The sequence below is a fragment of the Leptonychotes weddellii genome, chromosome 1 (assembly GCF_054177405.1).
Source record: "Leptonychotes weddellii isolate Sample4059 chromosome 1, ASM5417740v2, whole genome shotgun sequence".
Classification (NCBI taxonomy): Eukaryota; Metazoa; Chordata; class Mammalia; order Carnivora; family Phocidae; genus Leptonychotes; species Leptonychotes weddellii.
In genome coordinates this window covers 77,682,904-77,701,302 of record NC_138369.1, presented here as the reverse complement: position 1 = coordinate 77,701,302, position 18,399 = coordinate 77,682,904, and the positions used below count along the sequence as shown (strand labels likewise).

At 43.0% G+C, this 18,399-nt stretch overlaps 1 protein-coding gene and 1 pseudogene across 4 annotated transcripts in view; both read right to left on the bottom strand.

The window, feature by feature from the left end:
• Positions 1-635: 635 nt before the first annotated feature.
• Positions 636-2,330, bottom strand: LOC102740564 (cyclin-A2 pseudogene; annotated as a pseudogene).
• Positions 2,331-11,643: 9,313 nt separating this feature from the next.
• The window catches only part of CDV3 (CDV3 homolog), an 18,012-nt gene continuing 11,256 nt past the window's right edge, over positions 11,644-18,399 (bottom strand). Inside the window, exons 4-6 of one of the 4 annotated variants that reach the window (XM_081826486.1) lie at positions 15,640-15,799; positions 13,959-14,008; positions 11,644-13,553 (exon numbers count right to left, since the gene is read on the bottom strand). In XM_081826486.1, the coding sequence (XP_081682612.1) occupies positions 13,537-13,553; positions 13,959-14,008; positions 15,640-15,799 (227 nt within the window). In that variant the 3' untranslated portion in view covers positions 11,644-13,536. Of the gene's footprint in view, positions 13,554-13,765; positions 14,009-14,526; positions 15,209-15,639; positions 15,800-18,399 lie in introns of those variants that run through there. The other 3 variants (XM_081826500.1, XM_081826480.1, XM_081826493.1) reach the window with 3 other exon arrangements.

The window sequence follows — 18,399 nt, the reverse complement described above, 5'->3', positions numbered from 1 at the left end:
TATAAGATCTGAAACCATAAAACTCCTAGAAGAAAACATAGGCAGTAAGTATCTTGACATTGGTCTTGGTGAGGGGTTTTTGGACTTAACAAAGAAAGCAAAAATAAACAAGTGGGACTACATCAGACAAAAAGCTTCTGTACAGCAAAGGACACCACCAACAAAACAAAAGGAAAAGGCAACCTAAGAAAGGGAGAAGATATTTGTAAAGCATATATTTTTCCCCAACTCTATTTATCAGTTCTTATTCTTACTGTGCTGACAGCTGGCGTCATAAATACTTCAACAAAACCACTTAAAATTAGCCAAATATCTAAGATAGTTACATGTACAAAATCTATACAAATTAAAGCCATTTAAAAAGTAATAGATACCATAATTTGTGCTTGGCCATAACTTCTGCATTCAGCAATGATTGTAAAATTAAAACCTTAGAGGGGTACCTGGCTGGGTCATCGGTTACACGTCTGCCTTCAGCTCAGGTCATGATCCCAGGGTCCTGGGTTCGAGCCCCACATTGTTGTTGGGCTTCCTGCTCTGAGGGGAGTCTGCTTCTTCCTCTCCCTCTGCCCCACCACCCCCAACCCCGATCCTGTGTACGTGTGCACATGTGCTCTCTCCTAAATAAAAATCTTTAAAGAAAATTAAAACCTTAGCAAAACTGTATACCATGTGCTTTGAGTGATTTATATCCTAGAAAACAAAGGCTCTTTCACTGTTACACATGTAGTGTCTCTGGTGGGTTGAGGAGACAAACACCATGATACTTTTACTTTTACACTTGTCTCTTATTGACTGTTGTGCATGCTGTGGGGCTCTGAGGTAGGTCTGGCGAAGCTCCATGAGACAAGGCTGAAGACTTTCCAAGGTATATGCAGTCTTTTGAACTAAAAGTCCAGGCCAGCTTTGTCCTGTCGCTGTGTAGAGCACCAGATGAGAAGCCGGTCCCGCCATGACTGACAGCACACACTTTAGGTATGCGGCAGCGTCTATCAAACTTGATTCTCCCCAAAACATTGCTAAACTTTCAACTTTGCAGTTGGTAGGTTGCTGGTGCAGAAAGTATTGGGTAAGAAGCAGATTTGCTGTTGGTGCAGCTAGGTCAAAAGCGAGCACTTTCAAAACTAGCGTCCCATTCTCGCGACTTGTTTCTTGGTATGGGTATCTTCAGTGATGCCCAGGAACTCTGCTGTTTCTGGGGGCTGTATTTCTTCAAACGTTGAGGCTAACAGCATAGCATCAGTGCCCACGAGCTCTCAACACAGACATTAAGAAAAGGAACCAATCAACGTAGTGCTCAGACAAATGCAGGGTCTCATTCTGTACTTTATAGTCTTCTCTACATCGGCTGACCAGTCCACAAGGACAGCCCTTATACTCTTAGTGATGTCTGGCTGTTTCTTCATGTGGCCTACTGCAGGCTTACATTTAACCTCTGTTTCCCTAAGTATGTGTGAACATCCTCCTGGTAGTCTGGGACTTCATTGGCACTCATTGGCTTTTCATCTTCTAATACAATTGATATGTCCATAGTGTGTGGTGACTCAAAACTACCATCCACTGGATAGTGAAGAGGTACCAGTGGTTCTCTTGGTCCAGGTAAAGTAATAGCTGAATTAAAAGCCTGAACATTTTCATGTTCTGTTTTTTAGATTCAGCTGACCTCTTTTGAGTTTTTCCTTCTGCTTCATCCACATGAATGGTAAATACAGGCTGTTTATGGTTTGCTTTCCGGGGAGGAACAGTAACATGCTCATTGTTTATAGGAGGATCCTTACAAGGTGCAACCCATCATGTCTTGGGCTTTTGCTGCAGTGCTGGAATGTGGGTTCCTGGCCTTTAGTACTGCCAGCCTGGGGTGGGGGGCATTGCCGGGTGGGGGCTGCCTTCTCAGGGTTGAGGTGGGGCTTTTGTTTGTTTGTTTTGTTTTGTTTTAGAGAGACAGAGAGCAGCAGGGGAGGGGCAGAGGGAGAGGGAGAATCTTAAGCAGGCTCCATGCCCAGCACAGAGCCCAATGCAGGGCTCAACCTCATGACCCTAAGATCATGACCTGAGCCGAAATCAAGAGTCGGAGGCTTAACTGACTGAGCCACCCCGGTGCCCTGGGATTGAAGCTTCCTGGTCATCCTGGAGCCCCGTATGCCGGCCTCAGGTCCAGACTCAGAGCTGCCCATCATCAGTGCTCCCAGGGTCGTGGCGGAATCAGCCTGTGGCCCCAAGCAGCATGCACTCTGTCCCGCTGAGCCCAGCAGGAAATGTTCCAGCCGTAGCCACTGCTGCGGCCCAGGCCAGCCTGCCCACTGGGGATCACACAGTTCTGAGGAGGTTGTACAAGGTGTAGGCAGGAACTGCCAGGTGTGGAGGGTTAGAGTTGCCCCCTGTAAATCATATATCTGAGAAGGGGTTAATATCCAAAATACATAAAGACTCATACAACTCAATAGCAAAAAGAATCAATCCAATTAAAAAACAGGCAGAGGATGAATAGACATTTTCCCCAAAGAAGGCATAGAGATGGCCCACAGGTATGTGAAAAGGTGCTCAACATCACTAACCATCAAAGAAACAAAAATCAAAACCACAAGGAGGTATCACTTAACCTCTGTCAGAAAGTCTATTACCAAAAAGACAAGAAATAACAAGTGTTGACAAGCAGGTGGGGGAAAAAGGAACCTTCCTGCACTGTCGGTGGGAATATAAATTGTTATAGCCATTATGGAAAACAGTGTGGAGGGTCCTCAAAAAATTAAAAATAGAACTACCCTATGATCCAGCAATTCCACTTCTGGGTATTTATCCAGAGGAAATAAAAACAGTAGCTTGAAAAGATATCTGCATCCCCATGTTCACTGCAGCATTATTTACAATAAGCAACCTAAGTAAAAGTCCATCCATGGACAAAAGGATAAAGACACTGATGTATACATACACCCAAACACCCACACCCACACTGCAAAGGAAAATTATTCACCCATATAAAAAGAAGGAAATTTTACCACTTGTAACATGGATGGACCTTGAGGGCATTATGCTAAGTGAAATAAGTCTGATAGAGAAAGACAAATACCAGATGATCTCACTTACGTGTGAAATCTAAAACAAACGAACAAAAACAAAATTAAAAAACCAAACTCAAAGATACAGACAACAGATAGGTGGTGACCAGCAGTAAGGGGTGGGGTAGGAGAAATGAGTGAAGGGGGTCGAAAGGTATAAACTTCCAGCTTTAAGCTGGAAGTAGGTCCTGGGGATGTAATGTACAGCATGGTGACTGTAGTCATTACTTCTGTATTGAATATTTGAAAGTTGCTAAGAGAATAAATCTTAAAAGTCCTCATCACAAGAAAAAAATTTTTGTAACTATGTTGACAACAGACATTAACTAAACTTATTGTAGTGATCATTTTGCAATATATACAAATATCAAATCATTATGTTGTACACCTGAAACTAATATGTTATATGTCAATTATACCTCAATATAAACAAAAACAAACAACACAGGCTACCACTGAGTCCAAGTTTTGGTGACCAACCAAATAAGCTGTTAGTCTTAAGAGCTAATACTTTAAATCCAGAATCTCTAGTAAGTGCACCCCTATCAATGAATTCAGCTCCATCTAATGTTACATTCTGTTCTCCTGGCTTTAACCCTTCAAATACACTCCCACACTTACTCCCTAGACTTCGTCAGGAAAAGCTCTTTCCTTTTCTTCACTCTAGCTATGATGTAGTGGTAACAAAAAAGTTCTTGAGAATTAGCATGTCTTTGCAAGGCAATCTGTCTCAAAGTGAGGAATCTCAGGATTTTCAAGAAAAGGTTCGCTTTCTCAGCTAGCACAGGAGGGCAAACCATGTCCACTGGCAAGGAAAGCTCAGAGATATCTGAAGGTTTTTTTTAAGTTCTATTAAATCCAGTTTAGTTTTTTAAAGTAAGCTCTATGCCCAACGTGAGGTTCTAACTCATGACCCTGAGATCAAGAGTCGCATACTCTACCGACTGAGCTAGCCAGGCATCCTGAGACTTGAAGTTTTAAGACTCTGATTGGTCTGAGTCCAACCAGATGTTGTCATTCCAAGTTTCATGCACCATCTTTCCCATTCAATATCCTAAATGTCACACGAGACACTTAATGAGGTTGTGAATTCAACTGATGTTGTAATTCTGCATTCTGTACAATTTCATTTGGTTTCAGGAACATCAAACAGTCCTCCAGCTACATGAGATGATTCTAGTAGGTCTGGTCTGGAGGCTCTCTGGTCCTTGGACTGTGACTTGAGCTGAGAGTTTAAGGACCTGAGCTTGCCATTTATTCTCAGAGGCACTCCAGTGGGTGCAGAAGCAGCCCCTCCTGGGTCCTCGCAGACATCATTACTGCTGTAAAGGTCAAGTGCAGCCCAAGTCTCAGGGGCTCCCAAGGCACTTGCCTCATCACCAGCAGAGGTAGTAGCTGGATCATAATGCCATTGCAGGTCATGGATTATGAGCATCCCATTCCCACGGGCAGGGAGCTAGCTCATCGTTTCACTTGAATCCAAAGGCACTAGCAAACCAATCCCCAAAGCCAAACTTGGAACGTTTTTTTCCCCTGAGACCATTCCTGGTACCATTTTATCAGCCAGGAAACAAACCAGTAAATGTAACAGGGAAAATGTAATATAAAGAATTACGAACTAGTAAAAAGCCTGGTTAACTACTAGAAGGGTAAAAGGGTATGTAGGGGTACAGCAGCAGCAACCCCAGACAGCAGACTCCGCCGCTGCGGCTGAGGGAACTTAGAAACAGCACCCAAGGAACTTAGAAACTTAAAGCTGGGGTCCTGCTCAAACGTGAGGCTCAAACCCGTGGGCGGAGAACGTGGTCGCCACCGCAGCACCCAGCCTGACCTTGGCAGAGAAACTTGGAGGGCGGGAGTCGTAGCTGAACCACGAGGGCTGCTGAGGTGCACACGGTAGGCCCCGGACCGTGATCTGCTAGCCGCCCTGCAGACCGGAAGAGAGGCCTTCACTCTGGCGGACTCTACAGTGTTGCTCCAGCACCCTCTGTTGGCAGAGCCAGTTGGCGAAGGAGGGATGCGCACAGGGTCCAGAGCCCCTGAATCACAACCCGGGGCAAAGAAGGGCAGCTTTGCAAGCTAGAGGCAATAAATTAAAGACGGGCACACGACTCACAGGAAATCTAGGAAAGCAACCCCGCTAAATCCAGAATGTGGAAAATTCTACAAGCCAGATGAGGTTTCTTCAATAACTGAACGGTAAGAATAAAGTGGGGAAATTCTGGGAGGCCTAGAAAACTGAATGCAACAGGTCATCCTTGCCTGGATTCTGTTTCAAACAAACCAACTGTAAAGCACCATGCGAAATGAGAGAATGTGAACACCCACTGGATATTTGATATTAAGAAAACGTTAGGTTTTTAGGTGTGGTCATGGTATTACAGTTAAGAGCCTTTATCCCTAGGTGAAATATTTATGGATGAAACAGGTCTGGGTTTAGCTTTAAAAAGTAATCCAGGGAATGGGGAGGGTGTTCATAAATGAAAGGAGAGTGGCTGCAAATTGATAATCATGGAAGGTGGGTTATGGTGTCAATGGCATCTATTACACTATTCTCTGTACCCATGTATTTGAAATTTTTCATTATAAAACATCCTTTTTTTTTTTTTTAAGATTTTATTTATTCATTTGAGACACAGAGATACAGATACAGAGAGAGAGCATGAGCAGGGAGACAGGCAGAGGGAGAGGGAGAAGCAGGCTCCTCGCTGAGCCAGGAGCCCGATGTGGGGCTCGATCCCAGGACCCTGGGATCATGACCTGAGCTGAAGGCAGATGCTTAACCGACTGAGCCACTCAGGCGCCCCTCATTATAAAACATCCTAAGAAAAATCAAATCCCATCCCCAGCAATTAAATACAGGAACGTACAACTCACCTCCACACCGGGCAGTCTATATGTTGCTGCCCTGAGGGGCAGGCAGTGGAGAAGCCAGGCTCTAGGGCACCCATGCTGACCTTGGGATGGGAATACGGCAGAAGGCGTTTTCAAGTCAAACCAGAAGAAACATTTCTTTCCTACCTCGCTTCTCCAGCCTTAAATCCAGCTGGAGGAGTGGAAGCAGAGCCTCATGGTTAAGAACGTGCTGGAGCCAAAACACCTGGGGCGGAATCCTGGCTCCTTCATTACTAGCCATGAGATTTAGGCGAGCTACTTCACCTCTAAGAACCTATTTTCTCATCTTCAAGGGACTGCCAGGGATTAAATGAGCACCACTAGTTCCTGTTTAGAAGCATGCCTGGCTCACGGTTAAATACTATATGAGTACTTTAAAAAAAAAATTTTTTTTTATTTATTTGTTTGTTTAGAACATGAGCAGAGGGAGGGGAGGAAGGAGGGAGAGAGAGAATCCCATGCAGATTCCACGCTGAGCATGGAGCCCAACTCAGGGCTCAATCCCATGACCCTGAGATCATGACCTGAGCTGAAATCAAGAGTCAGGTGCTTAACCGACTGAGCCACCCAGGTGCCCCACCGTATGAATGCTTTTTTAAAATTCCAATGAATGATTTGCTATTTAACACTTTAATGATTTTTTTTTAAACACTTGGCTCCCAAATGGAGCTAAGATTTAAAAGAAAGAGAGAGAAGGAAGAAGGGAATGTCAGGGAAGAACAAAGGAATAAAATGGAAGCTGGCAACCTTCTTCCACCCCCATTCTCATGGTGCTGTTGAGGGTGGGAGTTCCTGATTTCCAACTTTAATTCAGGTTCTAATTAAAGACATACATTTGAACTGCAAAATTAGAGAAACCCAGGAAGAAAATCGCAATGATGCCAGCACATTAAAGCCAAAATCAAGCCTAAGAGGACTCCTCTCTGTGCCTACACACCATTAAAAAGGATGCTTAATGCAACCCATCTGACCCTTAAAAGGAAGGAGCTGATGAGTGAAGTGAATTTCAGGCCAAGAGTGTGGGTGGTAGAAGCGTCTGAGGTTCCAATTCCTGAGTAGATGAGCTGTGGGATTCTGCAGTTGCTGATGCTTATCTCTTGCAAAGTTAATTATGGTTCATTTCAGAGTCATCAGAGAGAATTGCATGATTCTAAAGAAACCCGTAAAACCCAGAGGTGTTGTAACTGGGCAACATAATGGACGAGCAAATTAAAAGTAGCCACAAGCAGGGTAGGGCAGATTAACAATTGCAGGGAGTGAATTCTGGAACAGTCAGATTTACTGTCAAGACAGAAGGCCAACGGAATAAGATCATTGTATAGAGAAGGAAAACAAAGTTGCTACAGTAATCCTGTTGATTTGTGAGGTCATTTTCTAAGAAATGATGGGAAATCTTAAAAATGGTATTTATATCGATAATTGCTGAACTATAAAAAGGTATACATAAAAACCAAAAGAATTTAATATTTCAGCTTACAGCCCCCCCCTCCCCATTTCAGTATGAATTTGCCCCCATTTCACAGTATCCAAGAATGCATTTACAAACATGATCATCCTTTCTGGGCTAAGAATACAATTGAAAACATTTTCTCCATTTCTCTAGCCTTGTGACTTTTCCAACTCAGTCACAGATTATCTGCCTCTTATTTTGAAGTAACCCAGTGGGTCCCAAACTTTGCTGCACATTAGAATTAACTGGGGAACATTAAAAAAAAAAAAAAGAAACAAATTCCCTGTGGGCAAGTCACACCATATGGGGTGGGGGCGCACAGGAGTCAGGCATCAGTATTTTTTAAAAAACCTTTAGGCTATGCCAAAATGCAGCAGTTTGGGAACCAGGGACATCAGCTGTAGAGTCACCTTGCTATGGAGAAAGTTGCTCATCCAGGATAAAAACTTCAGCCGCCGTCTTTTTTAGGGATGACATACTATCTAAACTTTGGCGTTAAAAAGGAAGGACACAGTCTCTGTCCTGAGGTAATGTTTTGTGTTTCCATATGCTAACGTTCAAAATAATCAAGTTTATTTTGTATGTAAAGTTGAAAAAAGATTTAAAAATCAAAGTTTGAGTTTTCCCGGGGGGAAAAGGTAAAATCACGCAATTGGTGTTGAGAGGATATAGAAAATTATTTCCACTTTGTCCTAACAAGGTACGAAAAGGTAAATCTGCTGGTTTAAGATTTAAACCTTCAGAGCTTGGGGTAAAAAACCGCTCGGGTCTAAAGGAAGACAAAAACAGAAGACCGTGTTTCCTGAAATGTCACTGCAAAATGTGGAACATCACACTAAGTATTTTTAAGAAACTTTTGAAGTTATTCCCTGTTAAATCTACTACCCCTTTAAGTGAGGGAATGACTGCCTCCTACTTAGTTGTTAACCGGGCTTCTCCCTGGTATTAAAGCTATTTGCTCAAGCCTTGTAACAGCTAAGACAGCTCCGGGACTGGGTGCTGTGTCCCTTGGACTTACGGACTTACGCACTACTTTCCTTTGTATTTGGAGACAAAGGAACTCACCCTTACAAAAGTTTCTTGCTGCATGCTCTCATGGGATCCCTGGAAAGTTCAGCTGTGAGGAGGGTGTTCCCAGGTGAAATGAGTTGACAACTGAAGCTTGACCCAGCTTCTGTTACTACATACATCCAGTTATCATTTAGAATTCTAGTCTCATTTGGCTCCAATGTCAAAAGGCTACCTTAATGATATTATATATATATAATATCCTAAATCCTTGATGTGGACATAATTCCTCTCATTTATTTTTAGATAATAAAAATGCTTATTTAAAGCAGTTATTTCTTTTCTTTGATTAATGTATCCTTCATAATATTCATTACCTTTGTATCAAGCTCAGGAAGCAATTTATAACTTGCCTGCGTTCTGCAGGCCCCATTATGCCTCGTTACATAGCTGGGTGATGAATTAAAACCATCACAGACCTGCAGTTTGAGTCTAGTTATTAGAGTATCTGCTTACATGATTCTCTACTTTGATTCTCCTGCCTAGCTGATTACCCCCACTAACTTCTGTCTCCACTTTCTAAATAGCAGCATAACTTGTTTTATGCATTTTGCTTTATTGCACTTTGCAGATACTGCGTTTTTTACAAATTGCAGGTTTGTGGCAACCCTGAATCGAGCAAATCTATTGGTGTCATTTTTCCAACAGCATTTGCTCACTTCATGTTTCCGTGTCACATTTTGGTAATTCTCGCAGTAGTTCAAACGTTTTCATTATTGTTGTATTTGCTATGGTGATCTGTGGTCAGTGATCGATGATGTTACTATTGTAGAATTGTTTTGAGGCACCATAAACTGTGCCCATGACCTGAGCTTAACCGATAAATGTGTGGTGTGTGTTCTAGCTATTCCACCGAATGGCCATTTCCCTATCTCTCCCCTTCTCCTTGGGCCTCCCAATTCCCTAAGACACAGTAAGTAATATTGAAATCAGGGCAATTAAGAACCCTACGTGTTCAAACGAAAGAAGAGTGGCATGTCTCTCACTTTAAGTCAAAAGCTAGAAATGATTAAGCTTAGTGAGGAAGGTGTGTCAAAAGCCAAGATAGGCCGAAAGGTAGGCCTCTTGCACCAGGTAGCCAAGTTGTGAATGTAAAGCAAAAGTTCTTGAAGGAAATTAAAAGTGCTACCACAGTGAACAACACAAATGATAAGAAAGCAAAACAGACTTATTGCTGATACGGAGAAAGTTTTGAGTGTTCTGGAAAGATCAAACCTGCCACAATATTCCCTTAAGGCAAAGCCTCAGTCCAGAGCAAGGCCCTGACTCTTCAATTCAATGAAGTCTGGGAGAGGTGAGGAAGCTTCAGAGGACAAGTTTGAAGCCAGAAGAGGAGAGTTCATGAGGTTTAGGGGAAAGGGAAGAAGCCGTCTCCACAACATCAAAGTGCAAAGTGAAGCAGCAAGTGCTGATGTAGAAGCTGCAAATTATCCAGATCGAGCTAAGATAATGAATGGAGGTGGCTACATGAAACGACAAAATTTGAATGTAGGCAAAACAGCCTTATGTTGGAAGAAGATTCCATCTAGGACTTTCATAGCTGGAGAAAAGTCAGTGCCTGGCTTCCAAGCTTCAAAGGACAGGGTGACAGGGTGACTCTCATTAGGGGCCAGTGCAGATGGTCACTTTAAGTTGAAGCCAGTGCTCAATGACCCTTCCAAAATCCTAGGGTCCTAAAGAATTATGCTAAGTCTACTCTGCCTGTGCTCTATAAATGGAACAATAAAGCCTGAAGGACAGCACATCTATTTGCAACATGGTTTACTGAATATTTTAAGTATTACTGTTGAGACCTACTCAGAAAAAGATTCCTTTCAAAATACTACTTCCCATTGACAACGCACCTGGTCACCCAAGAACTCTGATGGAGATGGACAAAATTACTATTTTCATGCCTGCTAACACCATTCACTCTGCAGCCCATGGATCAAGGAATGATTTTGACTTCCAAGTCTTATTTAAGAAATACATTGCGTAAGGTTCTTACTGCCACAGATAGCGATTCTTCCGATGGATGAGAAAAGTAGGTTGAAAACCTTCTGGGCAGAATTCACCATCCTAGTTATAAGAACATTTCGTGATTCATGGGAAAGTCAAAATACCAACATTAACAAGGAGTTTGGAAGTTCAACCCTCATGGATGACTTGGAGGGGTTCGACTTCAGTGGAGGAAATAAGTGCTGATGTGGTGGAAATAGCAGAACTAGAAGTGGAGCCTGAGGATGGGACTGACTTGCTGCAATCTCATGATAAAAACTAACAGATGAGTTGCTTCTTAAGGATGTGCAAAGTGGTTTCTTGAGATGGAAACTTCTGATGGAAGATGCGTAGATTATTGAAATGGTAACAGAGCGGGGTGCCTGAGTGGCTTAGTTAAGTGTCTGCCTTTGGCTCAGATCCAAGATCTCTGGGTCCTGGGATCCAGCCCAAGTCAGGCTCCCTGCCCAGTGGGGAGCCTGCTTCTCCCTTTGCACCTCCCCCCCATGCTCCTGTGCTCACTCTCCTTCCCTCTCAAAATCTTAAATAAAAAATGAAATGGCAACAAAGGACTGCGAATATCACATAAACTGAGCTGATAGAGCAACGGCAGGGTTTGAGAGGACTGACTCCAATTCTGAAAGAAGTTCTGCGGGTAAAATGTTATCAAAGAGAGGTGCCCCTGGGTGGCTTAGTTGGTTAAGTGTCTTTTTTTTTTTTTTTTGGTTTCCACTTAGGTCATGATCTCAGGGTCGTGAGATCAAGTCCCAGAGTTAGGCTCCGCACTCAGTGGGGAATCTGCCTGAGATTCTCTCCCTCCGCCCCTCCTGTCACTGGTGCACACGTGTGCGCACTCTCTAAAAGAAATAAATCTTTTTTAAAAAAGCCATCAAACAGCATCACAATGGTTTATGACAAATTTAATACACTAACGAAGAAAAAAAGTACATTTCAATGCTTTTAACTTTAAAGAATACTCATCCTAGATTTGCAGCCCCTTCATTCCAGCTGTTTTGTTAACATTCAGAGTACTCTGCATTCTTCCAACAGAAGGTACCCCCCTGAGATGAAGAGTACCATCCTCCTACAGAGATGGAGGCGTGGCATCAATTAGCCATTTTCAAAAAACAGGATACTTTAAGGATTAAGAATAAAAACTATGGGGGGGGAATGAATAAAAACAATCAGACTGCACAATCCATATATTTACTTTTTATTGAATTTGTTAATGTTACAGAGTTCTTGCACTGCCAAACCATGCCTGAGAATTCAAAGAAAGAAATGGTACAATGGACAGCCTCACCCACCCATCATACAGTATATTAAAACTTGATTCATGTGCATTTTTATAATTTCACAATCTTTTAAAAAGTTATAACAAGAGTTGGAATTTTAAATCTCCTGCAGGTCTTCAGATTTCTAGTATAGTATGCCATTAAATAAAAGTTCCACATATTCATCTCAGTTCATTCCTCAGTAACATAACCCCCAACGCAATTTTGCTGGAAAAAAATGCATACTTTTCAGGGGAAATATGTGGCTCAAGGTCCAAGAGATTATTTGTTAAGATTTTTGGTTCCCAAATGAAGTCTTCAGTTTAACCAAGAATCCCTCGTTTCTTGTTTAATCATCCAACCTCTCCTTGGCTGGCTCAGCTGCTCACCCCAATACCCCAGAAGGCAGGCACCCTGCCTGCCACCTCAAACAACGCCAACATCCTGGCCCAGATGTGGTGGGCAGGTCCTGTCAGGAGATACTGTGACCTCCCAGGAGCCGATTCCTGCACTGACACTTTTCATCAAGACTGCACTCCTGTAGGAGATATGCCCCCACACCAGGATAGTTTTACTCGCTCACTTGCTTCACTCTTGCCAGTAGCAAGTCTGCAACTCCTGCATTTGGCAAAGGGATTTATTAGAGAGAAACCCAGACTCTGCGTCAAGTGGTCACATACCACTTTGAAATATATCTACTGAACCAAAGATACAAAACTAGTACATTACCAGACTATCTCATTAGATGGACTTTTCAGTAATCCTGGGTAGCTTCCTGAAGTCCCTTTAAGGACCAAAAATTACTGGATAGTTTAAGCTGTAATTATTAAAAACAGAAGTGCTACATCACCTGTCTTCGCCCCTGACTCTTCAAATGAACATAAAGACATACCAGAAGGTTGGTAACAGAGCTAAACTGGCACAATCACTGCATCTATAGAATGTCCAATACCTGAAAAATTGGGGCACAAGTGTATCTGGAAATCTTGTCAAAGATCATGCAAGATCCGTGAAAACCTACGTGGGTTTTAGGCTAAGGTTCTGCTCATGTTGCTCTGAATTGATAAGGACCGGTCAGTGAATCCCTTGGCCTGAGCAGAACCCATACTCTTTCCCCTGCAGTTTAGACCTGATTAGAGGAGGCTTAGCAGCACCTGAAGTAGAGCCCCTCACATCCACTGCCCTTGACACCAAAGGCTATTTGGTTCCACTCTAGGGATTGGCAAATTCACAAGACATTTCACAATTCTAATGCATATTTCAGGTCACTTATTTAACCAAGCAATATGCTCTGTCAAAGAACTTATTCCAAGTCAAGAAAGAAGGAAAGAAAAAAAAAGGCCTTAATGTGTGAACACAGAAAAAGCACTACCCAAATAAAAAATTACTAAAAGAAATAAGATTACTCCCTCCCCTACCCCCTTTCCCACTTGGTGGACCCAAGTTTGGCTGAATTTAATTTGTGGTTACCTCAGAATACAACTCAAAGTTTAAATAATAAAATCACAACCCTACAGAGATTATCTGAACACAGGAGTTCTTTTGAGAGCGGCACGTTCCAGAAGTCTAACACAGCCCACTACGGAGTATCCTTAAGGGTGGGGCACAGGGCAGGTTAATTAAGGTCACTTAAATCTTCATCTTGTACAGCAGATCAGAACCCAGATGGCTGACTTTCTGCAGGATTTCTGATAGGAATCCAGTAGAGCTGGTCTCAACCTTCACACCGACACTTACTAGCTGTAACCTTCGTGTCCAGAAGTTGTGATCCACATGAAGTCCGCAACGAGTGCAGCAAACCTGAGGTAGTCAGCCCTTACGAAGGCTCAGTATCTGAACATAAAAACATTTTGAAATGACCACTGGCTGCAGTTTCTGGTTTTGTATTTGCAGAGTAATAATGAAAGAACACCGCTGAATCTAGTTCACGCACTTAGAGAACAATGAGAATCCCCCTAAATCCAATATATACAAACAGCAGCCGTGACACCTGTGCTTCCCCAGCACCATAGGGCCGGTCACTTATACCGAGTGGTCTGCATCGGCTGTGGGTCCAGCAGCGGTCGGATGACGAATGGCTGTTCCTGGTGGTTAGCTGCGGCCTAGTTACCTTAGAAGCGTTAGCAAAGACCATTCCTTAATTGTACTGTGTGTGGCTGCTTTTCTGATTTTCAAGCACAGCATACTGGTTGTCTAGCTGAAGTTTAAGGGCCTGGTTTTTTGAAACCTCATCCCTACCTCTAGTTTTGTGTCTTACTACTTCAAAGCTCTTCTCCATTTCTTTATCCCTAAGGGAAAAGAAATGTAATCAGTAAGTATTTCTTCTTCACTAGGTTGTTGATCCTCCAAAAAAAAAAAGCCGCCCCTGAGAAGTATCCTGAGGGAGTTAACAGGAGGGGAAACTGGAACAGGTATCCTGCTTTCCCGAAGTCTGCATACACCACTTGCTTTTACAGAAGTTAGTATGGCGACAGCTTTTTTCGTAACAGTGAAAATCCTCTTCCGATTTCTTTCAGTTAGCGCAAGAAAATAGGTCTTCCTATCAAAGTCAAGTGGTGTAATGCAACCTTTCAGAAAGCGGGGGACCCTCTTTGCTTTGTGCCTTTCTGGCTTAGGAGGGTTTTTTTTTTTTTTTTTTAAGATTTTATTTATTTATTTGAGACAGAGAGAATGAGAGACAGAGAGCATGAGAGGGAGGAGGGTCAGAGGGAGAAGCAGACTCCCCGCCGAGCAGGGAGCCCGATGCGGGACTCGATCCTGGGACTCCAGGATCATGACCTGAGCCGAAGGCAGTCGCTTAACCAACTGAGCCACCCAGGCGCCCCAGGAGGGGTTTCATAGGAATGCTCTACTTTCGACAGCAGGGGAAACCTGCCCATAAAATCATCATCAGATCATTTTCCGGGCTTCCAAGGAACAGAAAACACAAATACTGAAGCTCTATGGTCCTATTTTCTGTGGCAGCAGATCTATTTGAATACTATTTACTGCAAACCTGTTTCGGGACCAACTTGAAGACAACTGCAAAGTCAAAAGGCTATCTGATGACACGCTGATTCCTTCTAAGAGTTACTTTTATTTTAAGCAAATAATAAATACATCTCTTTATACATAAGGGCAACAATTTTCTTCTTCAAGTCAGGTTCTACTCATTATTCAGTGATTTCTCCTCACGTCTACTTTATGAATGGGGATCAGATAAAGCAAGGTGAGTGTGGGGGATCACTGCCCCCTTATTCTGTAGGACAGAGCAGAGTAGCGAGTCCAATGGAGGCTTAAATTCAAGCCAGCTGGGCTCCCAAAGAAGCAAAAAGGCTGGAATTTACTTTAAAAGCCACCCCCCGCCCCCGCAAACAGTATTTCCAACTGATGTCCTTTACATTTCTTCCCATTTTATTTACTTAAAAAAAAATTCATGTCCCTACAAAGGATGTGGAAGTGCCATATGTGGTCATTTAATTCCAGGTAGCATTCATTTTAAGTACCTGCTGAAATAAGATTATTTTAATATTAGATTTATAAATGCCAACATCTTTCATCTATTCACATCAACAGGGAATACAGTGAAAATACTGCTCTTACATTTCTAGTTTCCATGCTATAAGGAACATGTGCTTACAAAGAATCTAACTACATAGATGTCATAGCTACAGAACAACACCAACCAGGAATAAAGCAACTTTTGTAGACAATGTCTTTGGCGCTCTTTCCCCGCTGCCCCCCTCCAGGGTCTTTACCCCGTTTCCCACTCCCAGGCACATAAGTCCCACCTAATTTTCAGTTGCCTGTCAGCTGCAGCCTGGCCTTTACCAAGGAGACCCCCTCCCCTCCACCTCAGGTGGGTTTTCCTATCTCCTACATCCCACTTGCTGGCCAAGGGACAGGGCTCCCAGACAAGACAAGAGTTGAGAGTACTTACTTCCGGCTTTCTACATGCTTGGCAGTGGACTGCAGGGATGGGAACTGTGTATCACTGTAGATTTCTGGTGGTCCTTGTGGTGTTTTCCTTGTTGTGGTTAACCTGGCTCCAGGAGGCCTATACACACCGCTAGTCATTGCTGGTTCTGGGGTCTCTGTAACTAACATTTCGTAACAGTTTAGAGAAACTATTCAAATGCCTGGCATTTTAGTAAGCCAGTCCCGCATTCCCGATCACTTGACAATTACAGGAAAAAAACCCAATACCTACACAAGAAGATTCTGGACAACTGAAGGAAAGTTATCTGAGAAAATGTCTGAAAGTGAAAATACTCTTATCTTTCTGGAGTAGTCTTCTAACTTCTCTATCATGTGTAACTTCGATTACCTATGTACATGAGTTCTTTCTGGAAGTCAACTTACTGGAAGTGGAAGAAGAATCTTCTGCACCTGGGAGACAGTCCATCAGGGACTGTCTTTCAGAACAGCACTATCTCAGCCCTCAGTTTACATATAGGTAAATGTGGATAATCACTTCTTTACCTGGTTGGTGGGTTACATAACATGCCATGTGTAAAGAATTTATTTACAAAAATGCTTGTGTATATATTTACTTCTAAAAGACTAGTAAAAATAAACTACTACATATCTTTAATAATTTCCTTGTCTTCTACATCAATGGATTTTAAGGCTCTTCGTCGTATTTTATAAACACAGGTAAAGCAGGAAAAAAAAAAAAACTAAGCAGCCAAGCAGCCCCATGTCTTCCAGGATGGCTAACATTTTCGGGACAGAACCTTCCAGCTTTTCGCTACAGATCATTTTTTCCTCCCCATTCTCAATATGGATTCAGTATTTTACGTGTGTTTTCCATTTATCAAAAACTTCATTTCAAATAAACGCCTACTCCCTCATTTATCAGCTGCAATATAATGCAGCCATTTGAATACTATTATAAAGGCTTATTGTCTCATACAGCTTTTAATTAAGTGTGGGAAAGCTATAATATCACACGCATTCATTAGTGACTGAGCACCTGCTATGTGTCAGGTGCTGTTCTAAACTACACAGTGGGGATACAAATGTTAAGGACATGCCTTCAAGAACTGGATATTCTGGGGCACCTGGGTGGCTCAGTTGGTTAAGCGACTACCTTCGGCTCAGGTCATGATCCTGGGGCTCTGGGATCGAGCCCCGCATTGGGCTTCCTGCTCGGCCGGAAGCCTGCTTCTCCCAGGCCCACTCCCCCTACTTGTGTTCCCCTTCACGCGGTCTGTCAATTAAATAAATAAATAAATCTAAAAAAAAACCCCAAACAACTGGATATTCAGGCTGTTAGCCACATGCAGCCATCTGAAATGAAATAAACTCAAGAATTCAGTTCCTTAGTTATATTAGTCGAATTTTAAGTACTCAATAGCCACCTGTGGCTAGCGGCTACTACAGCGAACAGAGGCTATTCCATCACTGCAGAAAGTACTACGGGACAGTGTTGGGCTTGAGGGAAGAGACACACACATGTAAAGGCTGGTGCCACACCGAAGATGAGATCGGGGGAAGAGTTCGTCAAGGGAGCACACGATGGGTAGGGGTCTCAGTGCTGAGGTGAAAACCGAACAAGGCCTGAAAGCCGTAAGGAGGCAAACACATCTAGAGTTGGTAAACCAGCCAAATCTGGCCCGACTCCGGATTTTGTGTATGTTTTACTGGAACGCAGCTACACTCACCGGGTGCATGTATCGTCTACGGGTGCTTCTGTGCCGTCACAGCAGGGCCGGGTAATTAGAACCATCTCCCGTGCGGCCCTCAAAACCTAAATTAATTATCTGGCCCTTTGCAGAAAAAGCTTACTTAGAGCGGATTCAGGCTGAGAACACAGGCACAAAGGGCCTGCAGCAGCAGTGTGCCTAGTATCCTCAAGGAGCAGGGGAAGCGAGGTCCAGATTAAAAGAAACACCAAGTCAGAAGAAGGGATCACAAGCCAGGCATCCAAGGCCTTGCAGGTCCCTGAGAACTTCAGCTTCTACTCCGAGCAGAGGGGACAGCACTGGAGGTTCGGGAACAGCGTATGTACAGACGCAGGCAGACCAGTGAAGAGGTGACCTCACTAATCCATATAAAAATTAACGGTTCAAACCACTGGTAGCAGTGGAACTGGAGAGAACTAGTCACACAGAGTGTCTGATTTTGAAAATAAAGACAACAAATTTACTGACAAATTAGATTTAGGTTTGGAGCAAGAAAAAGTTATCAAAGATGACTCCAAGATTTGTGGCCTAAGTGACCGAAAGAATCGCAGTGAAATTACGAAGGCTGTTGTGTTGACCCGACACAGGTTTGAACTGCATGGCTTCACTTACATGTAGATGTTCTTTACAAATACGGTATACGGTATAAAACTGTAAACGTATTTTTTCTTGATGATTTTAATATTTTCCCTCTTGCTTATTCTAAGAATATAGTAGCATAAATGTACAAAATATGTGTCAATTGGTATGTTTATGTTACTGGTAAGGCTTCTAGTCACAGCAGGCACTCAGTAGTTAAGTTTGGGAGTAGTCAAGTGAAATGGGGATTTGACTGCACTGGGATTCGGGGCCCCACCCTCATGCTGTTCAAGGGTCTACTGTACATGAAGAGTTCAGTTGGGGATATGTGGATATCGAGATGCCGGCTAGGCAGTTAAGATCTGCGTGTCTGGAGGTCAGAAGAGATCTGAGCTGATGTGAATTTCGGAGTTGCTGGCATGTGGAGCCTGGTG